The sequence below is a fragment of the Moschus berezovskii genome, chromosome 15, assembly GCF_049115385.1.
Source record: "Moschus berezovskii isolate FMDL1 chromosome 15, NW_MosBer_1.0, whole genome shotgun sequence".
NCBI lineage: Eukaryota > Metazoa > Chordata > Mammalia > Artiodactyla > Moschidae > Moschus > Moschus berezovskii.
This window is the reverse complement of record NC_142474.1, coordinates 31769140-31796808: the sequence shown is the minus strand read 5'-3', so window position 1 is coordinate 31796808 and position 27669 is coordinate 31769140. Positions and strand designations below refer to the sequence as shown.

The 27669-nt window shown below is 41.7% G+C and overlaps 1 protein-coding gene across 1 annotated transcript in view; it reads right to left on the bottom strand.

Moving 5' to 3' along the window:
* Positions 1-27669, bottom strand: part of TMC2 (transmembrane channel like 2) — a 77634-nt gene that overhangs the window by 31643 nt on the left and 18322 nt on the right. Inside the window, 6 exon segments of the mRNA XM_088843656.1 lie at positions 362-509; positions 2787-2929; positions 7019-7117; positions 18624-18730; positions 19073-19154; positions 25983-26073. Of these exon segments, the coding sequence (XP_088699782.1) occupies positions 362-509; positions 2787-2929; positions 7019-7117; positions 18624-18730; positions 19073-19154; positions 25983-26073 (670 nt within the window).

The following is a 27669-nucleotide window of genomic DNA, read 5'->3' as shown; positions in this document are numbered from 1 at the left end:
ATCTCTGGGGGTGGGGCCCAGAAGATTTTTTAAAGCTCCTCAGATCATGCAAATATGTGTAAAAGTTGAGAACAGCTGCCCCAAGTGAGTCCCTTCACTTCCTCCAGCAGAAAGCAGTTCTGAGAGGAAAGAGGCAGGGCCCAGCATCCATGATTCTCAACCATATTAAGAAACAGATGGTGGGTACCACCCATGAGCATTCTTTCTTGAAGGCTTGAGAGCTAGGCTCCCACTTCTGGGAAAGCTCTTACTGCAAACTACTTGGGGATCTTATTTCCCACGCCCCAGCTGGGAGAACTCTCCCAGTGACCAGAGGGACTCAGAGTTCCCCAGGAAGTGGGAACGGCCCTGAGGTGACTACCTTGAAGCTGGTGGTGATGGAGGCATATTTGTTGTCAGCCGTCTCTGAATTCCCAATCAGGTAGTCCCAGCTGGTGAACATCTTGAAGCTGAATGTGAAGTTATCACTCTCCCCCTCGCTCGTGGTGCCCTGGTTGTTGCTGGCCATCCTGTAGGGCACAGACCGCTGTCGTTAGGTCTACTCTGTGTCTGCTGTGTCAGCCCAGTCTTGGGCACAGGTGGCAGATATCCAGTGAAGGAAAAGAGCTAAGACGGATTTGAGTCAGGCTAGACTCAACCAGACAACCAGAGCACATTCCCCTCAAAGTCAGAGTGCCCTGTGAGCAAACATGGTGTCAGCTGGATAACAAGGAGCCGGCATGGGTACAGGACACATAAACACGTGTTCTACCCTGACGTCTGATTTCTTGTGACTTGACTCACTTGCCAGTGTTTTAGAACTCTTCTCACAGAGAACATCCCCTCCTTTTAAAAAAATTATTGCCATTACTTCTTTGCACATGTATTTTTTTATTTTTAAGCTTTTCTGTTGGGGTATTCTATTGGGTTGGGAAGATCCTCTGGAGAAGGGAAAGGCTACCCACTCCAGTATTCTGGCCTGGAGAATTCCATGGACTGTATACAGTCTTTGTGACATGGAATGACAAAGAGTTGGACACAACTGGGCAACTTTCACTTTCACTTTCATTGGGGTACAGCCAATTAAAAATATTGTGATAGCCACATATATACATATTCATGTATCCATTCTCCCTTGAACTCTCCTCCCATCCAGGCTGCCATATAACAGTGAGCACAGTTCTCTGTGCTATACAGTTGCTCCTTGTTGGTTATCCATTTGAAATATAGCAGTGTGTAGATGTCCATCTCCTTAACTATCCCTTCCCCTCATCCTTCCCCCTAGCAACCATAAATTCAAGAACATCCCCTTCTAATTCATCTATTTTCTTGGATAAAAATTATATTTTTCTGATATAAAATTCAATAAGCCCTGAGGCAGTTGGTATTGCAGCCAGATCATGCACACATCCTTTTATTAAGCAAGCTTGCAGGAAAGTACCTTGGATGTGCTTTAATAGCCCCCTATTTCAACCTCCCTGTCCTCATCCTCTTTTTGTGCTTCCTGGAGATCCACCCTGGGAGAACCACAGAATCCCAGGCAGGGGTTCCATCATATGCAATGGGGGGGTTTTCTTCTCTCTCTGTCTGACGTGTTGGCTTTTGGGATTTGCTGTTTCAGGGGCCTGGTTGCCTTAGTTAGCTTTTTGGTTCAACAGGGAAACATTCCATACCCTTATACTTCGCTGGGAAAAATGTAACAATAAAACCAACCCTGTCTCGCCTGCCTCCTTGTTTTTTTCCTTTTGCTTGATAGCGCTGGGTAGCCACATGTCATGTAGTGGTCACTGTCTCATGCCAGACAGGCGCTCATGAACAGCAGCATTTTCCTCTGAGTGGATGAAATAGAAAACCCAGCTGGGCCCATCCATTGCCTTGTGGGGGTTCTGGCCGGGCTTCAAGGGCTCTCTGCTTCTGCTGCATACATAGCTGCTCTGCTCTTCCAGGATACATGACCTCCGGTGGCCCTGCTGAAGTGTGGTCCTGGTGGTCAGGTCTGTGCACAGACTGTGCCCCCATCCTGCACAGCCTGTGCTGACTGGGATCCCCTGACTTAGAAGAAGGCAATCCGGAGGGTAAGCCACGTTTTTTTCTTCAGAGAATATGAATTAGGAGGCACAAACGTATTAAGGCGCCATTTCTGACCACAGAGAAAAGCAGAGTTGGGGTCGGAGAGGACACCAAGGTTAGTAACTGCCACATACGCTGGTTTAGCCTCATTGTTGGATGTGGGCTTTCTTTGGTTGTAGACAGCAGGGACTACTTTTTGCTGCAATTGCAGTGGTTTTTTTTATTGCGGAGCATGGGGTCTAGGGCATGTGGGTTTCAGTAGTGTGGCTTCCAGGGTCTAGAGTGCAGGTTCAATAGTTGTGGCACATGGTTTAGCTGCTCCATGTCCTGTAGGATCTTCCTGGATCAGAGATCAAATCTGTGCTTCCTGCATTAGCAGGCAGATTTTTTTTTTTTTTTTTTTACCATTTAGGCACTAGGGAAGCCCTATATTGACTTTTTGACCGTTTGGGGGGCCCAGTAGGTTATTCACTGCCTCAGTGCCTTTGCACGTGCTCTTGCTTTGTCTAAAGTGCTGTGCCAGCTTCTTCTAAAGGAGTGTCTATCCCATTTTCCAGAACTTCCTACATTAACCTGTGTATATCTTTCATGCCTCATATGACAATCTGCATTTGCTTTATTTGTTTCCTTGTTTTCTCTCTAAATCCCTGAGAAGAAGGTAAGTAGGCACAGTGTGACATAGGAGTGGGCTGTTTGTGGGAAGATTAAATTCCTATAAATGAGATAATCATACTTACGATCTAATGACGATCATCAGACTGTAGCCAAACACGCTGACCCCCACCATGAAGTAAGCCATGGGCAACCTGTACCTCAGCCACCCGATGGTCCTCTGGTTGTTGTAGTAGCCATAGAAGAGAGCAGAATACTTGATGTAGCCCTGGGCATCAGCAAAGCAAATGCCCTGGGTTAGTGAGCTTAGAGTGACAGTCATCAGAGCCTCCTGTCCGACCTGGGGTTTCTTTTTCAGAGGTATGATGGGAGCTGGAGCGGAGGAAGGAAGGGCTCTGGACTTTCTTGATCTTCCCTTCACTCCCCTGGTTTGCTCCAGAGTTTGTGCAGGTCTCCACTCTCCCCTCTTTCCTTTCCCCTTCTATTTCTCCTTTACAGTGAGTAGAGAGGACACCGAGATACAGAAGGGGGAGGAGATTATGGTTAACATTTGGGATAAATTAGGGATGAAGGATGTGTATGTGTGTGTGTATGTGTGCACTTGCACACACCACTCCAAGTTCCCCTCCGCTCTGCCTCCTGTGCCCAGGGTCTTAATTTAACACTCTGGAACTAGATGAAATCCATGAAGTTTCTCAGTGTTTAAAACTTCTAAAGAAAACTGTGTGATAAAGCTCACAATCTAACCTGAGTTTTAATTTCAGTTTGGTTCTGGGTATAATTTACCTTCCTGGAGGAGGGCATGGCAACCCACTGCAGTATTCTTGCCTGGAAAATCCCCATGGACAAAGGAGCCTGGTGGGCTACAGTCCATGGGGTCACAAAGAATTGTACATGACTGAGAGACTAAGCACAAAAGCACAAGCACATAATTGACTATAAGTGTAATTAGCACACTTTTTAGGTGTAGTTATTTGAAACTGCAATACTTTGGCCACCTCATGCGATGAGTTGACTCACTGGAAAAGACTCTGATGCTAGGAAGGGTTGGGGGCGGGAGGAGAAGGGGACGACAGAGAATGAGATGGCTGGATGGCATCACTGACTCTGTGGACATGAGTTTGAGTGAACTCCGGGAGTTGGTGATGGACAGGGAGGCCTGGCGTGCTGTGATTCATGGGGTCGCGGAGAGTCGGACACGACTGAGCGACTGAACTGAACTGATTTGGTATAATATCAGCTTAGAATTTTTGCACTTCTTTTATATCTTTGCTGAACATAAAACATGGGATTATTCTGGCTTCACACAGATGTGTAGTTGGAGAGATGAGCCAAATTTTAATAGTATTTTTCATATACTTTTGACTATTTCTTCTTTGATATTTTACCTCAACCCCATAACTAGTTCTTAAAAGTTAGCTATCATGTGGAATATGAATCATATAATGAACTTTTTATACCTTAAGATCCATTGCTCTCCCCCAAGTACTAAGTAATTGAAAAGGGAAAAATACTCACTTTACAGCAGAGAACTCTGGCAGATACCACTTTAACCAAGAGCTCAACATAATGTAACCCTGATTTGACACCCTGAGAAAGTCACGTTACCACTGCAGTATCCTTCCCAATGATGCATAACCTTAATACAGTCATGAGAAAATATCAGACAAACCCAAGTTCGGGGCATTTTCCAAAAACAACTGATCAGCTATTCAAATGTGTCAAGGTCACTGGAAGATAGAGAACAGTCACAGGTTGGAGGAGAGTAAAGAGACTCGACCAATCAATGTGAGATTTTGAATTGGGTCCTGGGACAGAAAAAGAACATGAGTGGAAAAACAGGTGAAATCCAAATAAATACAGTATTTCAGTTAATAATACTGGATGAAGATTAATTTCTTAGTTTTGATGATTGTTCTATGGGTATCATAAGGTGAATGGGTGAGCAGTAAATGGGACTCTCTATATGCAACTCTTCTATAAGTTTAAAGTTATCTCAAAATATAAAGTTTTTAAAAATCAGTTGCTCTATCTTTTACTATCAAGATGTGGGATCTCTCACTCACATATCATTTTGAATTGGTCATCTGGAAGGTTCACTGAGTTATGAACATACGCCAAATGTCAACACATTTCTTATACAAGCAATTTTTTCTTTTGTTTTAGCTTTGGCTGTGCCACATGGCATGTGGGATCTTTAGTTTCCCGGCCAGGGATCGAACCTGTGCCTCCTGCAGTGGAAGCAGAGTCTTAACCATTGGACTCCCCAAAATCACATTGTTAACATCTCCACGGATCTCATCAGAAAAGTATTTAACTACTGAGAAACTGCCATTGTCATGGTGATGGATGTAAGTTTTCCAAAATTTCTATTTTTACTTGAAAAATAAAAATTTATCCTTGGCAACAACAACAACAAATACAACATAGGATTATTGCTGAATAAATTGTTGGTTTGGGGTGGATAGGACATTTCAATAGGGGTTCTTGGGTGAAATAAAGAATAAAGAAGGGTTTTCCTGATGATCCAGTTGTTAAGAATCCTCCTGCCAATGCAGGGGATGTGATGAGATCTCGGGACTGGGAAGATTCCACATGCCACGGGGCAACTAAGTCTGTGCACCGCAACTACTGAGCCCATGTGCCTGGAGCTGTGCTCTGCAACAGGAGGGTGAAGGCTGCTCAGTCGTGTCCAGCTCTTTGCAACTCCATGGACTAATACAGTCCATGGAATTCTCCAGGTCAGAACACTTTCTCTTCTCCCGGGGATCTTCCCAACCCAGGGATCGAACCCACGTCTCCCTCATTGCAGGTGGATTCTTTACCAGCTGAGCCACCAGGAAAGCCCAAGCATACTGGAGTGGGTAGCCTATCCCTTCTCCAGCGGATCTTTATGACACAGGAATCAACCCGGGGTCTCCTGCATTGCAGGCGGATTCTTTACCAACTGAGCTAACAAGAGAAGCCACCGCAAATAAGAAGCTTGTGCACCAGAACTAGAGAGTAGTCCCCATTTGCTGCAACTAGAGAAAGTCTGCACACAGCAAGGAAGACTCAGAGTAGCTAAAAATAAATAAATATTTTTTAAAAAAGAATAAAGGAAATTCTCATAGCAGCATATAGTAGTGGTGGTGGTGTTTGTGTGTGCTCGGTTGCTAAAGCTGTGTCTGACTCTTGTGACCCCATGGACTGTGGCCTGCCAGGATCCTCTGTTCATGGGATTTCCCAGGCAAGAATACTGGAATGGTTGCTATTTCCTTCTCCAGAGGATCTTCCTGACCCAGGGATCGAATCCAGGTCTCCTGCATTGCAGGTGGTTTCTTTACTGCTGAGCCACAAGGGAAACCCACATATAGTAGCAATAGTATGCAATTCTTAGTGGTAGAGTAATTATTTGAAACATTCCTTTCCAAATAACTTGAAAAAAACACTCCAACTCACTCTCACACTTTTCTGAGGGAGGGATGGGAATAGGACCCTGAGCAAAGGCATGGGGCACTGGACTTCCCCCCAAGTTGATAATATTGGGACACAAAATATGAGGTCTTAGACAGACATGGGACTGGCAAGGTAGAGGGCAACTGGGTCATGAACAATTCTTTTGTAAACCCAATTCAGAACACCCAGTTTTATTCCAACTGGGGATAGGAATGAATGAATATCGATGATGGGGAGTCACAGGGTCAGGTTTGTGTTTTAGAAAGGTCCCTGGCAGCAGAGGGAATGGAGATGTGAGGAGCCAAGAAAAGGCTGGGAGCACAGGCAGAAGATTCTGACAGTGATCGTGGTACAGTGTTATTTGGAGCAGAGGTCCAAGGGAAAGAGAAAAGGAAACTAAGAAATATTTAGTAGACAGGGTCAGATTTAGTGATTCGTTGGATGTGAGGGGTGGTAGTGATGACAGAAAAATGTGGGATGACTTTCAGGTTTCAGACTTGAATGACTGGATGACTGGTGGTTCCCATAAAGGAGATGAGAAAAGGTGATGTGAGTTTGGTTGGATAGCTGTTGAATTTGAGAAGCAAATTTGATACTTAGTTGAAGATGTCAAGTGAAGCTTGGGAAAGGTTGGATTGGCAATAGCCCTGGGGTCTTACTGGGTTACAGTGAGATAAAACCATGCTGCAAGATTGCCTTACATAGATCTGGCAGAATGGGGGGAGCAGTGACCTCGTGGGAAACTCATGCCCATCAGAATCTGTGATGGAAAGACCCATGAAGGGGACCTAGGCGGACATGGTTGGCTAGCTTTTTCTGCACAGTGCCAGGATCCCACTGGTTGAAGTACTGGCTTTCCAATAATTAAACATTTCACACTTATCCACAATCACAACATTCTGCACATTGGCAATGGTACCTCGAAATCCCAAAGAACAGAAAAATCCATGGCTTTCTCTTCCTCAGCCCGAGGCACCGTCTTTCTGGGAATACTTCCATAGGGCATGCCCATTAGCACCTTGTGTTGGGACAGAATGACACGATTACATGTGGAGGAGATACAAACACACAGCAATGTGCACACAGTGGGTTAAATTCCTTCTCAGAGCAGGAACACTCATTAAAAAAAATAACATGAATCACTTTCCTGATTTAAAATAGTATATACTCATTGTAGAAAATGTGAAAAAGTATAGAAGAGTGTTTAAAAAATTACCTATCACTTTCACATCTTAAAGATGCTTGATAGATATTCATATATGTTCTTTCAAAGTTTCTGAGTTTTATGTATGTTTTAGCTTGGTTATTTAGCTTACTATTATTTTATGACCAATTCCTTATGGCATACAGTATTTTTCAAAATAAAATGACTTCAAAATACCTAATCACATGTATGGACCCTAAACCTATTTTAAAAATCCCATATTGTTGGATTAATTAGAGTATTTCAAGTTCTTTGTTGTTGGTGTTCAGTCACTAAGTCGTGTCCCACTCTTTGAGACCCCATGGACTGGAGCATGCCAGGAAACTGTCCTTCACGATCTCCTGGAGTTTGCTCAAACTCATGTCCACTGAGTCAGTGATGCCATCCAACTATCTCATCCTCTGTTGCCCCCTTCTCCTCCTGCCCTCAATCTTTCCCAGCATCAAGGTCTTTTCCAGTGAGTCAGCTCTTTGCATCAGGGGGCCAAAGTATTGGAGTTTCAGCTTCAGCAGCAGTCCTTCCCAATGAGTATTCAGCGCTGATTTCCTTTAGGATTGAATGGTTTGGTCTCCTTGCAGTCCAAGGGACTCTCAAGAGTCTTCTGCTGCTGCTGCTGCTGCTAAGTCACTTCACTCGTGTCCAACTCTGTGTGACCCCATAGACGGCAGCCCACCAGGCTCCCCCGTCCCTGGGATTCTCCAGGCAAGAACACTGGAGTGGGTTGCCATTTCCTTCTCCAATGTGTGAAAGTGAAAAGTGAAAGTGAAGTCGCTAAGTCGTGTCTGACCCTTAGCGACCCCACAGACTGCAGCCTACCAGGCTCCTCCATCCATGGCATTTTCTAGGCAATAGTACTGGAGTGGCTTGCCATTGCCTTCCCCTCAAGAGTCTTCTCCAGCACCACAATTCAAAAGCATCAATTCTTCAGCGCTCAGCTTTCTTTATGTCCAACTCACATATGTACGTGACTAGTGGAAAAAACATAGCTTTCACTATATGGACTTGGTAGTATCATTTTGTCGGCAAAACAATATCTCTGCTTCTTAATTTGCTGTCTGGGTATACATAATTCTGTTATCTGTATCTCTCTCTATGTATATACATATGCATTGATTCACATTGCTATTTATTAAAAAATCAGAGTTATATTAAATTTACATATTGATTTAGAAAGGATTAATCTTTTTTTTAATGATATTAAGTCTTCTCTTCCATGAATGTGCCTCCTGTTTATTTGGTGATATTTTTGTCCTGCCATGCTTTATAGTATTCCTCATAGAAGTCTACTTTGTTAAATTGATTGCTAGTTATTTTATAGATTTATTACTATTTTGAGTATGAACATTTTAAATTTAATTTCAAACTTGATACTGAGAATGTATAAAATATTACTGATGTTTGTTTATTTAAAATGACTCTCAGTTCAGTTCAGTTGCTCAGTCGTGTCCAACTCTTTGCAACCCCATGGACTGCAGCACGCCAGGCTTCCCTGTCCGTCACCAACTCCCAAAGCTTGCTCAAACCCATGTCCATCGAGTCAGTGATGCCATCCAACCATCTCATCCTCTGTCATCCCCTTTTCCTCCTGCCTTCAGTCTTTCCCAGCATCAGGGTCTTTTCCAGTGAGTCAGTTCTTCACATCAAGTGGCCAAAGTATTGGAGCTTCAGCTTCAGTATCAGTTCTTACAATGAATATTCAGGAGTGATTTCCTTTGAGATCGACTGGTTTGATCTCCTTGCAGTCCAAGGGACTTTCAAGAGTCTTCTCCAACCCCACAGTTCAAAAGCATCAATTCTTCGGTGCTCAGCTTTCTTTATAGTCCAAATCTTCTCCTGAGAGAACTCCAAAATTACAACTCACTGCTGAGTAACTGTTGACAGGAGAATGTTCAGTTCAGTTCAGTCACTCAGTCATGTCCGACTCTTTGCAACCCCATGAACCACAGCACGCCAGGCCTCCCTGTCCATCGTCAACTTCCAGAGTCCACCCAAACCCATGTCCATTGTGTCAGTGATGCCATCCAACCATCTCATCCTCTATCGTCCCCTTCTCCTCCTGCCGTCAATCTTTCCCAGCATCAGGGTCTTTTCAAATGAGTCAGCTCTTCGCATCAGGTGGCCAAAGTATTGGAGTTTCAGCTTCAACATCAGTCCCTCCAATGAACACCCAGGACTGATCTTTAGGATGGACTGGTTGGATCTCCTTGCCGTCCAAGGGACTCTCAAGAGTCTTCTCCAAAACCACAGTTCAAAAGCATCAATTCTTCAGCGCTCAGCCTTCTTTATAGTCCAACTCTCACATCCATGCATGACTACTGGAAAAACCATAGCCTTGACTAGATGGACCTTTGTTGGCAAAGTAATGTCTCTGCTTTTTAATATGCTGTGTGGGTTGGTCATAACTTTCCTTCCAAGGAGCAAGTGTCTTTTAATTTCATGGCTGCAACCACCATCTGCAGTGATTTTGGAGCCCAAAAAAATAAAGTCAGCCACTGTTTCCCTATCTATTTTCCATGAAGTGATGGGACCGGATGCCATGATCTTAGTTTTCTGAATGTTGAGCTTTAAGCCAACTTTTTCACTCTCCTCTTTCACTTTCATCAAGAGGCTCTTTAGTTCTTCTTCACCTTCTGCCATAAGGGTGGTGTCATCTGCATATCTGAGTTTATTGATGTTTCTCCTGGCAATCTTGATTCCAGCTTGTGCTTCTTCCAGCCCAGCGTTCCTTATGATGTACTCTGCGTCTAAGTTAAATAAGCAGGGTGACAATATATAGCCTTGACATACTCCTTTTCCTATTTGGAACCAGTCTGTTGTTCCATGTCCAGTTCTAACTGTTGCTTCCTGACCTGTATACAGGTTTCTCAAGAGGCAGGTCAGGTGGTCTGGTATTCCCATCTCTTTCAGAATTTTCCACAGTTTGTTGTGAGCCACACAGTCAAAGGCTTTGGCATAGTCAATGAAGCAGAAATAGATGTTTTTCTGGAACTCTCTTGCTTTTTCCATGATCCAGCGGATGTTGGCAATTTGATCTCTGGTTCCTCTGCCTTTTGTAAAACCAGCTTGAACATCTGGAAGTTCACAGTTCACATATTGCTGAAGCCTGGCTTGGAGAATGTTGGATCTCACCAAAAAAAGATACCCCATGTCCAAGGGCAAAGGAGAAGCCCCAGCAAGATGGTAGGAGGGGCAAAATCACATTTAGAATCAAACCCCATAGCCACCAGAGATGCTTGGAGGGCTCAAACAAAATTGTGTGCACACCAGGAGACCCTACAGAGACTGAGCCAGACCTGCCTTTGAGTGTTTGAGTGTTCTCTGTGGAGGTATGGGTCAGCAGTGGCCTGCCGCAGAGGCAGGGGCTCTGGGTACAGCAGACCTGGGTATGGCATAAGCCCTCTCGGAGGAGGTTGCCATTAATCCCACCATAGAGCTGCCAGAACTTACAAAAGACTGGGGAAACAGACTCTTGGAGGGCACTAACAAAACTTTGCCCTCACCAGGACCCAGGAGAAAGGAGCAGTGCCCCCCAAAGAGACTGACCCAGACTTGCCTGTGAGTGTCCAGGAGTCTCTGGCAGAGGTGTGGGTTGGCAGTGGCCTGCTACAGGGTCAGGGACGCTGAATGCAGCAGGGCATGCATGGGACCTTTGGAAGGAGGTTGCCATTATCTTCATTACCTCCATCCCTTCATTACCTTCATCACCATAGTTTGGCCTCAGGTCAAACAACAGGGAGGGAACATAGCTCCGCCCATCAACAGAAAGTTGGATTAAAGTTTTACTGAGCACTGTCCTGCCCATCAGAACAAGACCCAGTTTCCCCCACAGTCAGTCTCTTCCATCAGGAAGCTGCCATAAGCCTCTGATCCTTATCCATCAGAGGGCAGACAGAATGAAAACCACAATCACAGAAAGTTAATCAAACTGATCACATGAACGACAGCCTTGTCTGACTGAATGAAACTATGAGCCATGACGTGTAGGGCCACTCAAGACGGACGGGTCATGGGGGAGAGTTCTGACAAAACGTGGTCCACTGGAGAAGGAAATGACAAACCACTTCAGTATTCTTGCCTTGAGAACCCCATGAACAGTATGAAAAAGCAAAAGTGACTCTAGTCATCTCCACATACTTTTTTATTAATTCAAGAAACTTTTGATGCACTCATTGGTACTTTGGGGATATATGATAATATCATCTGCAAATTAAAGGAATTTTGTATTTTTTTGCATAAAATGTATAAGTTTATTTTTCTTTACTTATTGCATTAGGTAGAAATTTGAAAATAAAGTTGAAAAGCACTGGTATGGGCATTCCATATTGCTCTTGATTTTTACTAACACAGGCTTTATTGTTTAGTATCTAATGTAACATTTTTTTAAAATTTATAGGTTCATAATTTTTAGGTAATTCACTCCTATTTCTTTTTGCTTGCTTTAAAATTCTTATTGGGAAATAAATTGTATATAAAAGAGTATATATATATGTATATATATATGTCTGATCATAATGGAAAGAAAATTAACTAGTGTATATTCACTACCTAGTTTAAGAAACAGAATACCACCTGGTTTTCATAACACCTTGGATAAGCTCCTCCTAATCCACAGAAATTGTGAAATAACAAATGTTTGGTTTTTTAGTAAAAATTTCAGGATACCCTTCTTACTCAGCAATAGATAACTAATTCAAACTCAAAGACATGACCAGGAAAGAGACTATTAATTTATGAGTAGAAATTAAGGATGTAGAAAATAGAGATACATAAGACAAAGGCCTGAAAGGTGAATGTTTACAGTAGTTTTATTCATCATAGTCCTTAGCTGGAAACAACACAAATATTCATGAACTGGTGAACAGATAACAAACTATGGTACATCCATACAACAGGAATAAAGGGGTCTATTTGATACATGCAACAACATGGATGAATCTCATTGACACTGTGCTAAATGGAAGAGGCCAGGCACAAAAAGCTACACAGTGCATGATTCTAGTCATATGATATTCTGTAAAAGGCAAAAATTTAGGGTCAGAAATCAGATCACTGCTGGTCAAGGGCTGGAGGTAATGAGAGATTTCCTGCAAAGGGGGCAACGGGGAACTTTCTGGGTGATAGAAGTTGTGGTGATAGCTACTTGACTCTATATATTTGTCAAAACTTATCAAACTGTATACATTAAAAGAGTGAAGTTTACAATATGTAAATTATGTCCTCAACGTGAATTATAAAAAAGACATGCCAGAGAATCAACAAAGCCAGTTGTTTCTTTAATAAAATAACTAAAAGAGACAAACCTTCAATGTAAATGAAAGAGGAAAAAAATACACTATCATGCAAAAGGGAATATAACTTCAGATACATGAGTGATTTTAAAAAACAAGAAAACAAGTTAGATGTTATTTAACTTTAAGCCAATATATTTTACAATGTAAGTTGAAATGGAAAGTTCAGGAGACTGATTACATGTGAGAATTATGTGGGTAATACAATTGGGGAGAAGCAGATGGAGGACTTCAGTGTACATGTAACTTTTTATTCTTAAACTTAGTAGCAGGTGATTGGGCTCATTCTTTATACATTTCTAAATATCTGAAATTTTTAATAGTTATGTTTAGAAGAAGTATCAATATGGGCTTCTCTGTACTGGAGAGTGACAATGGCTTGAGAATATAGGAAGAAGTGCACTGACTCATAATCCTTGAGTGCTGCCTATGTGAACCCTAGAGCAGAACTTACAAGGTATTTTAAAGAATTATGTAGGCTAATTAATTAATGTACACCAGCAATGTACACCCTGGCTGCACATTAGGATCCCCTGGGGAACTGGATCCAACGTCTGCTGCTGTGCATCAAATTACCATACAACTGTCTCTTGGTTTCTGCACGTCAGGAACCTGGGTTTGGTTTATCTGGGTCCTTTAGTCTCATCTGTAGGCCTGGTGGGGAGGATCTGATTCCAGATTCACTAACATGGTTACTGGCAAGATTTAGTTCCTTGTGGGCTGTTGGACTGAGGGTCTCAGTTCCTTGCCAGTGGGCTTCTCCAGTTTGGCAGATTGCTTCATCAAATCATGTGCACCAAGAAGGGAATCAAGACAGAAGGCCTGATGGAAGTCATGGTTGTGTATAAGCTAGTCCTGTAAGTGACAGTTTGTTATTTTGGTTATATTCTATTTGTTAAAAGCAAGCCACAAAGTCTAGCCTTTACTCAAGTGAGGGGATTATACAAAGGCATGGTATCAGGAAAGGGGGATCACTGGGGGCAATCTGAGACGCCTGCCTACCATAGGAGCATTTAACATAGGGGTGCCAGAGCCACTTTCTCAGAGATTCAGATTCAACTGATTGGATCTTGGATTTTAAAAAATCTCCCCAAGTGATTTTCATATGCAGCCAGTGTCAAGACAAGAAGTACATGAACACATCATGTAACAGGGCCTTAATAGTGAGCTCCTGCCGTGTAAGTGAGGGTTCCTCTGGGACCATGTAGACATCCTGAGCTCTGTAGACAGTTGTCATTAAAGCTGAACAAGATTCACTCTAGCATTCAGAACTGTTTGGTTCCATTAAAATATATCAAGGATTTGTGGCAAAGGAAGACAAGTATGAGGAGAAATTTTGTTAAAGATATCTAACATTTGAGCACTTGTAATATTTTTATGGGTTTCACACATGGTAGAGAATCTGCCTGCCAATGCAGGAGACACCAGAGAGTCGAGTTTGACCCTGAGTCAGGAAGATCCTCTGGAGAAGGAAGTGGCAACCCACTCCACTATTTTTGCCTGGGAAATCCCATGGACAGAGGAGCCTGGAGAGCTACTGTCCATGGGGTGGCAAAGACTGAGCACACAATATTCTTACTCTCAGATCCTTTGAGTCACTGTGGTTAGCCTTAAGATAGCCATGAGCCTTGGGAATATCTTATCACTGGGTTTAGGCTTAAAACCCTTGGGCCCTGAAGTTATCTGTGTCCTTGACTTACCTCTTCTACTCTACCTTCAGTGAATTTGGATGTGTCGGGTTCCCATGAAGAGAATGTCCCACTACCCTCAGTTCAGTTCAGTCACTTAGTCGTGTCTGACTCTTTGCGACCTCAGGGACTGCAAAACGCCAGGCTTCCCTGTCCATCACCAACTCCAGAGCTTGCTCAAATGCTGTCCATCGAGTCAGTGATACCATCCAACCATCTCATCCTCTGTCATCCCCTTCTCTTCCTGCCTTCAATCTTTCCCAACATCAGGACTGATTTCCTTTAGGATGGACTGCTTTGATCTCCTTGCAGTCTGAGGGACTCTCAAAAGTCTTCTCCAACATCACAGTTCAAAAGCATCAATTCTTCAGTGCTCAGCTTTCTTTATAGTCCAGCTCTCACATCCATGCATGACTACTGGAAAAACCATAGCTTTGACTAGATGGACCCACTACCCTAACTGAGGGCATTTTGAGATACCCTACATTCAGATTGATTATATTCTTTGCAGCCAAAGATGGAGAAGCTGTATACAGTTAGCAAAAACAAGACCAGGAGCTGACTGTGGCTCAGACCATGAACTCCTTATTGCCAAATTCAGACTGAAATTGAAGAAAGTAGGGAAAACTACTAGACCATTCAGATATGACCTAAATCAAATCCCTTATGATTATACAGTGGAAGTAAGAAATAGATTTAAGGGACTAGATCTGATAGAGTGCCTGATGAACTCTGGATGGAGGTTCGTGACATTGTATGGGAGACAGGGACCAAGACCATCCCCATGGAAAAGAAATGCAAAAAAGCAAAATGGCTTTCTGAGGAGGCCTTACAAATAGATGTGAAAAGAAGAGAAGTGAAAAGCAAAGGAGAAAAGGAAAGATATAAGCATCTGAATGCAGAGTTCCGAAGAATAGCTAGGAGAGATAAGAAAGCCTTCCTCAGAGATCAATGCAAAGAAATAGAGAAAAACAACAGAATAGGAAAAACAAGAGATCTTTTCAAGAAAATTAGAGATATCAAGGGAACATTTCATGCAAAGATGGGCTCGATAAAGGACAGAAATGGTATGGACCTAACAGAAGCAGAAGATATTAAGAAGAGGTGGCAAGAATACACAGAAGAACTGTACAAAAAAGATCTTCACGATGAAGATAATCACGATGGCATGATCACTCACCTGGAACCAGACATCTTGGAATGTGAAGTCAAGTGGGCCTTAGAGAGCATCACTACGAACAAAGCTAGTGGAGGGGATGGAATTCCAATTGAGCTATTTCAAATCCTGAAAGATGATGCTGTGAAAGTGCTGCACTCAATATGCCAGCAAATTTGGAAACTCAGCAGTGGCCACAGGACTGGAAAAGGTCAGTCTTCGTTCCAATCCCAAAGAAAGGGAATGCCAAAGACTGCTCAAACTACCACACAATTGCACTCATTTCACACGCTAGTAAAGTCATGCTCAAAATTCTCCAAGCCAGGCTTCAGCAATATGTGAACCGTGAACTTCCAGATGTTCAAGCAGGTTTTAGAAAAGGCAGAGGCACCAGAGATCAAATTGCCAACATTTGCTGGATCATGGAGAAAGCAAGAGAGTTCCAGAAAAACATCTATTTCTGCTTCACTGATTATGCCAAAGCCTTTGACTGTGTGGATCACAATAAACTGTGGAACATTCTGAAAGAGATGGGAATACCAGACCACCTGACCTGCCTCTTGAGAAACCTGTATGCAGGTCAGGAAGCAGCAGTTAGAACTGGACATGGAACAACAGACTGGTTCCAAATAGGAAAAGGAGTACGTCAAGGTTGTACATTGTCACCCTGCTTATTTAATTTATATGCAGAGTACATCATGAGGCACGCTGGGCTGGAAGAAGCACAAGCTGGAATCAAGATTGCTGGGAGAAATATCAATAATCTCAGATATGCAGATGACACCACCCTTATGGCAGAAAGTGAAGAGGAACTCAAAGGCCTCTTGATGAAAGTGAAAGAGGAGAGTGAAAAGGTTGGCTTGAAGCTCAACATTCAGAAAACAAAGATCATGGCATCTGGTCCCATCACTTCATGGGAAATAGATGGGGAAACAGTAGAAACAGTGTCAGACTTTATTTTTTTGGGCTCCAAAATCACTGCAGATGCTGATTGCAGCCAGGAAATTAAGACGCTCACTCCTTGGAAGGAAAGTTATGACCAACCTAGATAGTATATTAAAAAGCAGAGACATTACTTTGCCAACAAAGGTCCGTTCAGTCAAGGCTATGGTTTTTCCTGTGGTCATGTATGGATGTGAGAGTTGGACTGTGAAGAAAGCTGATCGCCGAAGAATTGATGCTTTTGAACTGTGGTGTTGGAGAAGACTCTTGAGAGTCCCTTGGACTGCAAGGATATCCAACCAGTCCATTCTAAAGGAGATTAATCCTGGGTGTTCATTGGAAGGACTGATGCTGAGCCTGAAGCTCCAATACTTTGGCCACCTCATGCGACGAGTTGACTCACTGGAAAAGAGTCTGATGCTGGGAGGGATTGGGGGTGGGAGGAGACGGGGACGACAGAGAATGAGATGGCTGGATGGCCTCACCAACTCGATGGACATGAGTTTGAGTGAGCTCCGGGAGTTGGTAATGGACAGGGAGGCCTAGCGTGCTGTGATTCATGGGGTCGCAAAGAGTCGGGCACGACTGAGAGACTGAACTGAACTGAACATTCTCAACTGTGGTTGTCCAACCTGTCATCAAGTCCTCTCTGTTCTATTCTTTCCCTGTCTCTCTTCTTTCTTCCATCCTATTCCAATACAGCTTCCTAAACACCTGCCAATCAAATCAAGGTACTCTTGCCTGGACAGTTAAGGTCTTGCCTTCTTCAATGGAAAGCACCAATCACTAAATTTTCATTTTTTTCAAACAAATGTCCACTGTATATGAAATACTTATAAATTATATTAATTTATGTAAATTATACAAGATGTAAGGTTTTCTTTGAGAAAAAAAAATCCTCAGTATTTTTAAAATTATTCAACTTCCCTAACACACAGCTTTCTTGGATCACTGTACAGCAAAACTCTAGTGATGTCTCATAGGTTTACAGCATTTAAATGTACTCTCTTCTCATGGAAGTAAATCTGTTTGGAATCAAAAACTCCCAAGAAAAAAAGCAAAGAGTCTGTGAAGATAAAATTCCTCACTGACTACTGCAGAAAACTCTCACTTCCTAGGTTATGGAGAGGAGAAGTGAAACTTACTTCTGACAATATTTTCCACTTGAAGAGAACCAGCTTTGTTTCAAGAGCATTTGCATACATTTACCAGAAGGTTAAAATCCTTTTCTTTGTATGGGAGAGTGACAATGGCTTAGGGCTATAGGTCAAAGTGGACTGACTCATAATCCTTCATTTTCAGGTGTGCACTCTTTAGGTAATGTAGGAAAGAATTCAATGGTTTTGTAAGTAATATAACACTCCTTTGCTACCAAGTATTAATACTATTATAATAGATCCTCAACCTTTTCTAACTAATTTAATTCACATTCTGTGGAAGTCTTTTAATTTTGTGAAAAATAGATATTCAGGAATGTTTCCCAAGGATGTGACTACAGTTAGAACTGACTCTAATATTCTCATGGAATTATTTGTAATAAAGTAGGAATCAGTAACCTATCATAGAGCCAATTAATAAATCTGGAAGGAAAAACTACTAAATTCATAAATATCATTACCCTCTGAGCTGTAGAGGTAGATCTGCTGGTGGACCCAGCACTAGTGCCAGGAGGTTCAGACAGGACTATAGCAATCACTGTGCTGAGTGCCAGTGGACCACAGTCACCCCTGGACAAGGTCCCAGGACAAAACTCCGGAAACCTGGGATCTCACTCACCACAAGTGTATCATGTAGATTTGCACAGGTCATTTGCTCATTTTTTGTCTCTCTATTACTCATTTACAGGTAAGGATCTGCCTACATCCATAATAAGATTGCATCTGGGAGAACAGTGAGGAGTGCTATTCAAATGCAGGGTTTCTTTGGGGTAATAAATTATAATGTAATGCATTCTCTCTCTTTTTTTTTCAGGGTAAAAGAAAACACCTCACTGAAGTATTAATTCTTGACTAATCTCAAAGTAAAATAAAAGGTAGAAAAATGTAGGGTCCACATATTCATTCAGACATGCAAGTATTCTGGTTCCATTCTTTGTACTGGGTTCTCTGGGCAATTGATGTGAACATCGAATTAAAGACAAATGATGGATTCTTTGTAAAACAGAGTATTTGTTTCATACAAATGAAGATGGAAGTCATGATAAGCCTCATAACACTATCCAAAGTTATAGGCAGTTCTTTTCTTACCTCTGGGATTATGACTAGACCAAATATTAAGCCAAAAAGGACAAGGTTAACTCCATACATCCATCGGAGGAAGATGAAATATGATGCCACCGAAGAACCAAAGTGACCTGAAGAGAAGACGACGGTGGGTGTAAGTGTTGCAGAAGGAGGATGGTAACACTGCCAAGTACTGTATGTGTGTGATGGATGCAATTTTCATGTCAGTCTGTGGAACATACATCTCTTTTTTTTTTTTTCAAATAAAAAGGGCTTAACCGATCTGCCTAAGTTCCTACAATCAGAAAGTGAAGAAGTACAATTTAAATTCTGGTCTAACTAGTCCAAAGCCCATTCCTTTTTCTAATACAACAGAACCTATGATAAATTAACCAGTTGGTCCAGAACACAGTCCAAACCCTTGGAAAAACCTTCAGCAAACCAACTAAAAACAGTGACGCCAAAATACTCACTTTCAATGTCTTTGATCTTCATTTCCCAGGGGATACACTGAGTCTTGAAATTATCAAAGTCTCTTTTAAACTTGACCCATTTCTGAAATTAAACAGACAACACCCTCGGTTCATTAACATGCTGCTTTGGGGCTTGGAGGTGCGTGTGGATGTTGACATGTCAACACGATGTCAACAGGTGAGTGAGGCTGTCATGTTGGAGCTGTTGAGACCAGTCTGTCTGAGGTGGATGCTTACATCATCACTTTCAAAGTTAGGTGTGAGTAAGAGAGAAGCCAGGGAAACACGATATCTTGCAATTTTCTATAACGCTGATAAAATTTCAGGTTTGGACAGTTTACATATGAACTTAGAAAGTCTATGCACAATTTCTGATTTGGGGAATCAAATTGGGTTAGCAAACTCTTATATAACTTCCTTCATCTGAAACCAACAATTCAAGGGGAAAAAAAATCTCACACCTATAATTGGCAGACAGTCAAGTGCCTTAATCTGATAGGAACTGTTGCTAAACTATAAGACTGAAGGCAGTGGTAAAGAGATCTCAGCCCCAGGTTTCCCATTCTTCTTCCAGTGAAATGGCAGCCTGCTTTTTTTATTTCCCCCCACTAACATTAGTTAGGAAGGCATTATGCCCCTTTCCAGGGTCTACTCTAGCTCCAACACTCACTTTTTACCAGTCAGAAACCTGAGCAGCTGTCTGCTGGCTGCATGAAAATCTGTCTACTCTTTCAGGGGATGCTCTTCAACTGTCCTACCCCCTGGAAATAAATCTATTTGGAATTTTTTAAAAAAAACTTACAGAAAATAGCAGGCAAAGATGAAGTAAAGAGAAAATTCTAAGATCAGTTTCTATTGTTACAAAGGTCTCAAAAGAACTTGTTCATGAAGGAAATGAGATTTTCCTTTGTAAATTCACTAAAGCATAAAAGGGAAGATTTATCTGAAGGAACTAGATGGACTTTCAGATGTAAAGGCTTTGACTATATAGCTTTTGGATAATTACTGTTTAAGGAAGGAAACTACCTGTCAGAAGGGAGATAGTCACAGATGCCAAGGAGAAGAGGGACCCATAAGCAAAGGACAGGTTCATAATAACAGCAAAGATCTTTCTAAGACGAGCAGGGATGTGGGGACACTGGCTACCTTAATCCCATTGCTTCTTCTACCTTTCCTAGTTCTGATTCTGTGCTTGAAAACCATCTTTGGTTTATTTGGTTTCTTATGTAGGTCTGTCTATAAGGAAAGCATTTGCCCATCACCTGGGCTGTGAATATTTTTATTTCTATGGCAGTCATTTTTTTCAATGCAAATTAGTAGATTGGAATTGGGATAATAACTCATGTGTGCATATTAAGTCATGTCTGACAACCCCATGGATGGCAGCCCACCAGGCTCTGTCCATGGAACTTCCCAGGCAAGAATACTGGAGTGGGTTGCCATTTTCTACTTCAGGGGATCTTCCTGACCCAGAGATTGAACCTGCATCTCCTCCGGTGGATTCTTTACCACCGAGCCACTTGGGAAGCCTGGGATTATTGTTTAGCTTCCCATAAAACTGTACTGGGATTCCCTGGTGGCTCAGGTGGTAAAGAATCTGCCTGTAGTGTGGGAGACCTGGGTTGGGAAGATCCCTTGGAGGAGGGCATGGTAACCCACTCCAGTATTCTTGCCTGGAGAATCTCATGGACAGAGGAGCCTGGCAGGCTGCAATCCATGGGGTCATAAAGAGTCAGACACGACTGAGCGACTAAGCACAGCACATAACTCTACCAGCAAAAATAAAAGACCCTATTGATATGGACTTCAAAATTTTCAGTTCTTGCATTGGTTACCCTCGTAAATTAGTAATCTGGTATCTGATTTTATATATTTGTCTCCTAAGCTTTATTAATGTGAGTCCTCACCTGAGAGACAGATCCTCTGTGAGGGTGCTGATAAAATCAGTATAAAATATAGCTTTGCGAGGCTGAGGATCAATGGAGTAATGAATGTTGTCAAGTGAGGCCCTTGGAAACACAGTCTGCCAGTCTGGTCACTTGGCAACCACCTGCAGCCCCTCAAGCCTGAGGGCATCTCAGCCTAAAAGTGATGCCTGGAGGTGGGGGGCATAGGCAGAGAGAGGCCTGGGAGAAGAAGCTCAGTATTGAAACTCTTATCCTTCATTGATTTAGCGAATCAGAAAACTGAGCCTGGGCGTGGGTGGGAGAAGACCTCAACTCCCTCAGAACTGTGTGAGATGGTAGCTGCCCCCTCGGACGGGGTTCCTGGCTGTGCGTGTCATCTTGCTCTTCAGCTGGATATAGGAGAAAAGATTTCAAACATCAGTCAAACGAGACACAGGCACATCCTGCCTGTGGATGATATCTGAATCTGAATAAGCAAAAACAGTCAGTGAAGGCTGAGAAACAGTGTGCTAAACAAGGAAAAAAGAGATCCCTTTCTTTGAGGTTTTTAGAAAGTATTTCCTCCAGGATCCGTTCCGTTCCGTTCTGTCGCTCAGTTGTGTCCAACTCTTTACGACCCCGTGGACTGTAGCCTACCAGGCTTCTCCGTCCATGGGATTCTCCTGGCAAGAATACTGGAGTGGGTTACCATTTCCTTCTCCAGGGGATCTTCCCGACCCAGGGATCAAACCCGGGTTTCCCGCATTAGAGGCAGACGCTTATACCTCTGAGCCACCAGGGACATAATTAAATTTTGAGAGACGCTTCAATATTCTTGCTTGCATATGTGCTTAGTCACTCAGTCATGTCCAACTCTTTGTGACCCCATAGACTGTAGCCCTCCAGGCTCCTCTGTGCATGAGATTTCCCAGGCAAGAATACTAGAGTGGGTCACCATTTTCTATGCCATCAATATTCTTAGCAGGATACAAAAAACATGGCTTCTAAAGTACAGGATAGCAATTAGAGTTTTAAAAAAGAATATGGGGTGTGTGTGTGGGGGGGTGGCAGAACTCCCTGGCAGCCCAGTGGTTTAGGACTCTGCATTTTCACTGCTGAGGGAATGGGTTCAATCCTTGGTCCAGGGAACTAAGATCCCACAAGCCTTGTGGCTGGAAAATAAAAGAATACAGGTGAAGTGTGGAAGAATTGATTACAAGATTGCTAAAAGTTCAGTAACAGAAGGAAAATAAACATTACACTTTAATTGAGACAAAAGAAAATTGATCCAATGATATTGAAAATAAACCTGAGAAATTTCTGAGATGCAAAGAGAGAATAAGCAGAGAATTAAAAATCGTGAGGTAAAGTAAATACAAAGAATGAGGAATTGGCAGCCATCCTTCGAGGGAAGAAGCTGGAACTGTTTGAACAGAAACAAATTGGATCATTTATCAGACATATTTGAAGAATACATTCCTCAGTTGAGAAGAAAATTCTGAGTGTGCAGTTGTTAAGTGATAAGTGGCTTTTAGATAAAAATTAATGTGACCCATTGATAGTTGTCAGGCAACTATAATGGAAAAAGAAGAAAAAATAATATTAGGGATAAAAAAGATTTAAACTCAACATATATAAAATGTAATTACAAAAATTATGAGACTATTCTATATGCAATTTTCTGTTAATACATATGAAACTCTTAATGAAAGGATCAAGTCTGGGAAGATAAAAAATATCAAAATGACCCCAAGAAGAAGTTAAAACTTGACTATCCCAATTGGAAAAACATTAAAAAATTATCAAGATATTCTATAAAATGCTTCCTGACCTGTATAGTTTTCAGGATGCCATCTTTCAATTTTCCAAAAAAAAAAAAATCACTCTCCACCAGCTGATTTACAGCGTAAAAGGGAGGTAATGCTATTCATTTAATTTACAAAGCAAGTACAACCCTAATATTAAAATATGCCAAGACAGTATGCATGTGTGTGTATGTGCACATATAAATTCAATCTTGCGAAAATTTATGTAAAAATTATAAATAAAATACTTGAAAATCAGATGTGCCCGATAAAACTAAGTTTATGAACAGAAGGGAAAGGTATTTAACAAAATCTAACATCTATTTATCTTAGGAAGTATCGCTATGAACAAAGCTAGTGGAGGTGTTAGAATTCCAGCTGAACTATTTCAAATCCTAAAAGATGATGCTATTAAAGTGCCATATTCAATACGCCAACAAATTTGGAAAACTCAGCAGTGGCCACAGAACTGGAAAAGCTCAGTTTTCATTACAATACCAAAGAAAGGCAATCCTGAAGAATGTTCAAACTACCGCACAATTGCATTCATCTCACACGCTAGCAAAGCAATGCTCAAAATTCTCCAAGTCAGGTTTCAATAGTATGTGAAACGAGAACTTCCAGATGTTCAAGCTGGATTTAGAAAAGGCAGAGGAACCAGAGATCAAATTGCCAACATCCATTGGATCATCGAAAAAGCAAGAGAGTTCCAGAAAAACATCTACTGCTTTGTTGATTATGCCAAAGACTTTGAGTGTGTGGATCACAACGAACTGTGGAACATTCTTAAAGAGATGGGAATATCAGACGACCTGACCTGCCTCCTGAGAAACCTGTATGCAGGTCAAGAAGCAACAGTTAGAACCAGACATGGAACAACAGACTGGTTCCAAATAGGAAAAAAAGAGTACGTCAAGGCTGTATATTGTCACCCTGCTTATTTAACTTCTATGCAGAGTACATCATGAGAAATGCTGGGCTGGAAGAAGCACAAGCTGGAATCAAGATTGCTGGGAGAAATATCAATAACCTCAGATAGGCAGATAACACCACCCTTATGGCAGAAAGTGAAGAAACACTAAAGAGCCTGTTAATGAAAGTGAAAGAGGAGAGTGAAAAAGCTGGTTTAAAACTCAACGTTCAAAAAACTAAGACCATGGCTTCTGGTCCCATCACTTCATGGGAAATAGATGGGGAAACAGTGTCAGACTTTATTTTTTTGGACTCCAAAATCACTGCAGATGGTGACAGCAGCCATGAAATTAAAAGATGCCTGCTCCTTGGAAGAAAAGTTATGACTAACCTAGACAGCATATTAAAGAGCAGAGACATTACTTTGCTGACAAAGGAGGTATGTTTAGTCAAAGTTATGTATGTATGGTTATGTATGTATGGATGTGAGAGTTAGACCATAAAGAAAGCGGAGTGTGGGAGAATTGATGCTTTTGAACTATGGTGTTTGAGAAGACTCTTGAGAGTCCCTTGGACTGCAAGGATATCAAACCAGTGAGTCCTAAAGGAAATCAGTCCTGAATATTCATTGGAAGGACTATTGCTGAAGCTGAAGCTCCAATACTCTGGCCACCTAATGCGAATAACTGACACTGGAAAAGACCCTGATGCTGGGAAAGATTGAAGGCAGGAGAATGGGATGACAGAGAACAAGATGGTTGGATGGCATCACTGATTCAATGGACATGAGTTTGAGCAAGCTCTGGGAGTTGGTGATCGACAGGGAAGCCTGGTGTTTTGCAGTCTACGGGGTCACAAAGAGTTGGACACAACTGAGCGACTGAACTAAACTGAACTGAACATCTATTTGGAAATTCCAATAAAATGGAAGTCTTATTAAACTAGAAATAAAAGGATAATTTCTTATTGTGAGAAAGAAAATCTATTTCAAAGTTGTCAAGGTAACAACTCCCATCAATCTAATGTTAAACACTGGAGTCATTTTCATGAAAGTAATGGAAAAGCAAAGAGACTTATGATCATCATCATCAACTGAAACTGTTCTAGTATTGCTAATCTACAGTTCAGGACAGGAATGACTTAGAACTCAAAAAAAATATCTGTACATATACAATTAGATGAAAATGATTAAAACTAATAAGGAAGCACAATAGAGGAAGCAGATTAAAAATGAATATTCAAATACAGTTTTCCTGCATACCAGCAATATCTAGTTATTAAATAAAAGGAAAAATGATCTCATTCACAAAAGAACAAAAATGTAAATTTTGTAGAAATAACATATAACATAGAAAAGATCTATATGAAGAAAATGACAAACTTTGCTGAAGGATATAAAACTAAAGCTTGAAAAATTATGATATTCTTAGATGTGAAGACTTGATATTCTACAGATAAGTTTTCCCAAATTAAATCAAAGATTTAAAAAATTTCCACTCTATTTTGTGGTTTAAAGAGAATAAAATTGACTATGCTTTTAAAAAAATTTCCATTCAAAATCTCAATGGACTATACTGGAAATTGGCAAAGTGATTTTAAAATTGCATATGGAAAAAAAACAGTGTTAATAAAACATAACAAAATGCAAATGGAAACATAGGAAAGACCTGGCCAAGACATTTTTGACAAAGAAAGGTAAAAAGAGGAAGCCTTATGAGCCATTAGACTGAATCAATAGTTGAAATGATGAATTCAAATAAAAGCTGCAAAAAAGGCCCTATATAAGAATTAAGTGAATGAAAATGATAGTTTTTCAGATAAGTAGGTAAAGGAAGGATACTTCCATAGTTTCATGTTAAATAACCAATTAGAGGTCATTACTTTAGCTTGAATCAGAAGCCCAGGTTATGACATAACACGCCAGAGCTGTCCTTGACGCCCTGTTGACATCTCTGTTTGTCTTCTGTATGACTCTGATTAAATCATGGCCCTTCTGGGTCTCCACCAAACCAAAGTCTTGATTTGGGGGCTTGTAAAATAAGATACCAGTAGATTCAACACCATTAATTCTGTGAGTTTAATTCTTCACTGGATGGGAAACAAGTCTCCAGTATATCGAAGCCCTCACAGTAAATTAGAGAGAAATGGACAGTTGGTTTCATTCCTGGATAAATTAGAATGACTGACTGGACCTCAGACTCAGGATTCTGGGGGAGGTGGATACAAGCTGTGAAGCTGGACAGGTGTCTGTGATGGTCAGCAACTGAGCAAGTCCTCCCATAGGTTTGCAACCTCTGAACCACACACCTTAGCCATCAGCATCCTACAGGCGTAGAGTCGCTTGCCTTTGCCCTTTCCCAAGGCTCCTTCATACTTCTCCACAAATTCTTGGGCCTCCCTGGTTAGAGGAGGGAATAAGGCAGAAATTTAATTAACATCCAAGCAAAAGAAATCTGAACTATGAAGGCATATATATGACCGAGGGCCTTGAGTGTTTTACACCCTTAGTTTAGAATGTAAGTTCCACGAAGGCAGGACATTTTGTCTGTTTTGTCCACTGAAGTTTCCCAAATGACAAGGACAGTGATTGGTACATGGTTGGCACCTGTAGGCAGAATTTTGGCCTCCATGACCTTCACCCCCTTGTGAATAGCAAAAGGAATTTTGCAGTGTAATTAAGATTACTGACTTTAACCTAGGGAGATTACCATGGATATCTGGAAGGGCCCAATGTAATCACATGAGCCCTTAGAAAAAGAAGAGGAAGGCAGAAGAGTCAGAGAGAGATGTGGCAAGAAAGGAAATCAGAGAAATTAGAATCAAGAGAATCCTCTATCCTCTGTTGCTGGGGGCCTTCTAGAGGATGCCACATTGGGGAGCAAGAGAAGAAAATAAATTTCTATCAAAAGTCAGTGAACCTGGAAGAGGACCTCGAGTCCCAGGTGGGAGGGAACCACAGCCCTGCTGATACCTTGATTTTAGCCTGGTGAGACCCTGAGCAGAGAATCCAGCCACACTATGCTGAATTTGTGACCAACAGGATTGTGAGCTAATAAACTGTCTTAAGCTATTAAACTTGTAGTATTTTGTTAGAGCAGCAATAAAAAAATATAGCATTCATTAGATATTTGTAAAGTGTATGAACATTGGATGAGTGAGTGAACATCCAAGGAAGACTGCATGAGAAACACATGGATAGGTCTCTCTGTTAAATACTTTGGGTCAAATGCTGGAGCTAGTGAGGGCTGGATTCTGAGAACTGATTGTTAGATACTCAGAAACTTGGCCAACCAATGATTAAACTATTGATAACTTGAAACTGGCCATGGTGGGAGTATTTAGACTATGAGAATCAGCAAGTGTTCCACATCAGGGCTCTCCCATGCCAACACCCAAAGAATCAGTTTATCAGTAATCACTGGATAAGACCACACAAGTAGATGAAGAATTAAATCCATCTCAGTGTGGATGGAAGAAGACATTGGGTGTCTGGCTGTTGTTGCTCAGGCTCTCCTGCTGGCAACATAACCTGTACCACCTCCAAAGTGCAAATGCAGGTAGTTGCTACATGTCAAAGTTACATTCTAACCTGGGGTTAATCCCAAGACTGGTTTTATTAGGATGTCTCAATGATGTTCCAAAGTTAATGAGGCCATCTGTGTAGCTTCTGGATCCAGGGTCAAAAGCAGGGCTGTATGGGATTAAGGCTCCTTTGTGGGGTCAGCCCCTGCTCCCCCCAGGCTGCAGTCATTCTGGCAGTGAGTTATCTGTGATGACCAATGACTCCAGGACAACAAAGAATGTTTTCATGAAACTCATATTTTTGTCCTCTTCCTATATTTCATGAGTGGGTAGGGACTCCTAAGCATTCAGGGTTTGTGAGTTTCAATGTGACAAAGTTTAAGATTTTGTAACTTTGGATAAAAAAATCTCAAAAGTAAGAGCTAGATCTTATGCTTGAGCCATTGAACCTGGCAACAAATGCTACGTGACA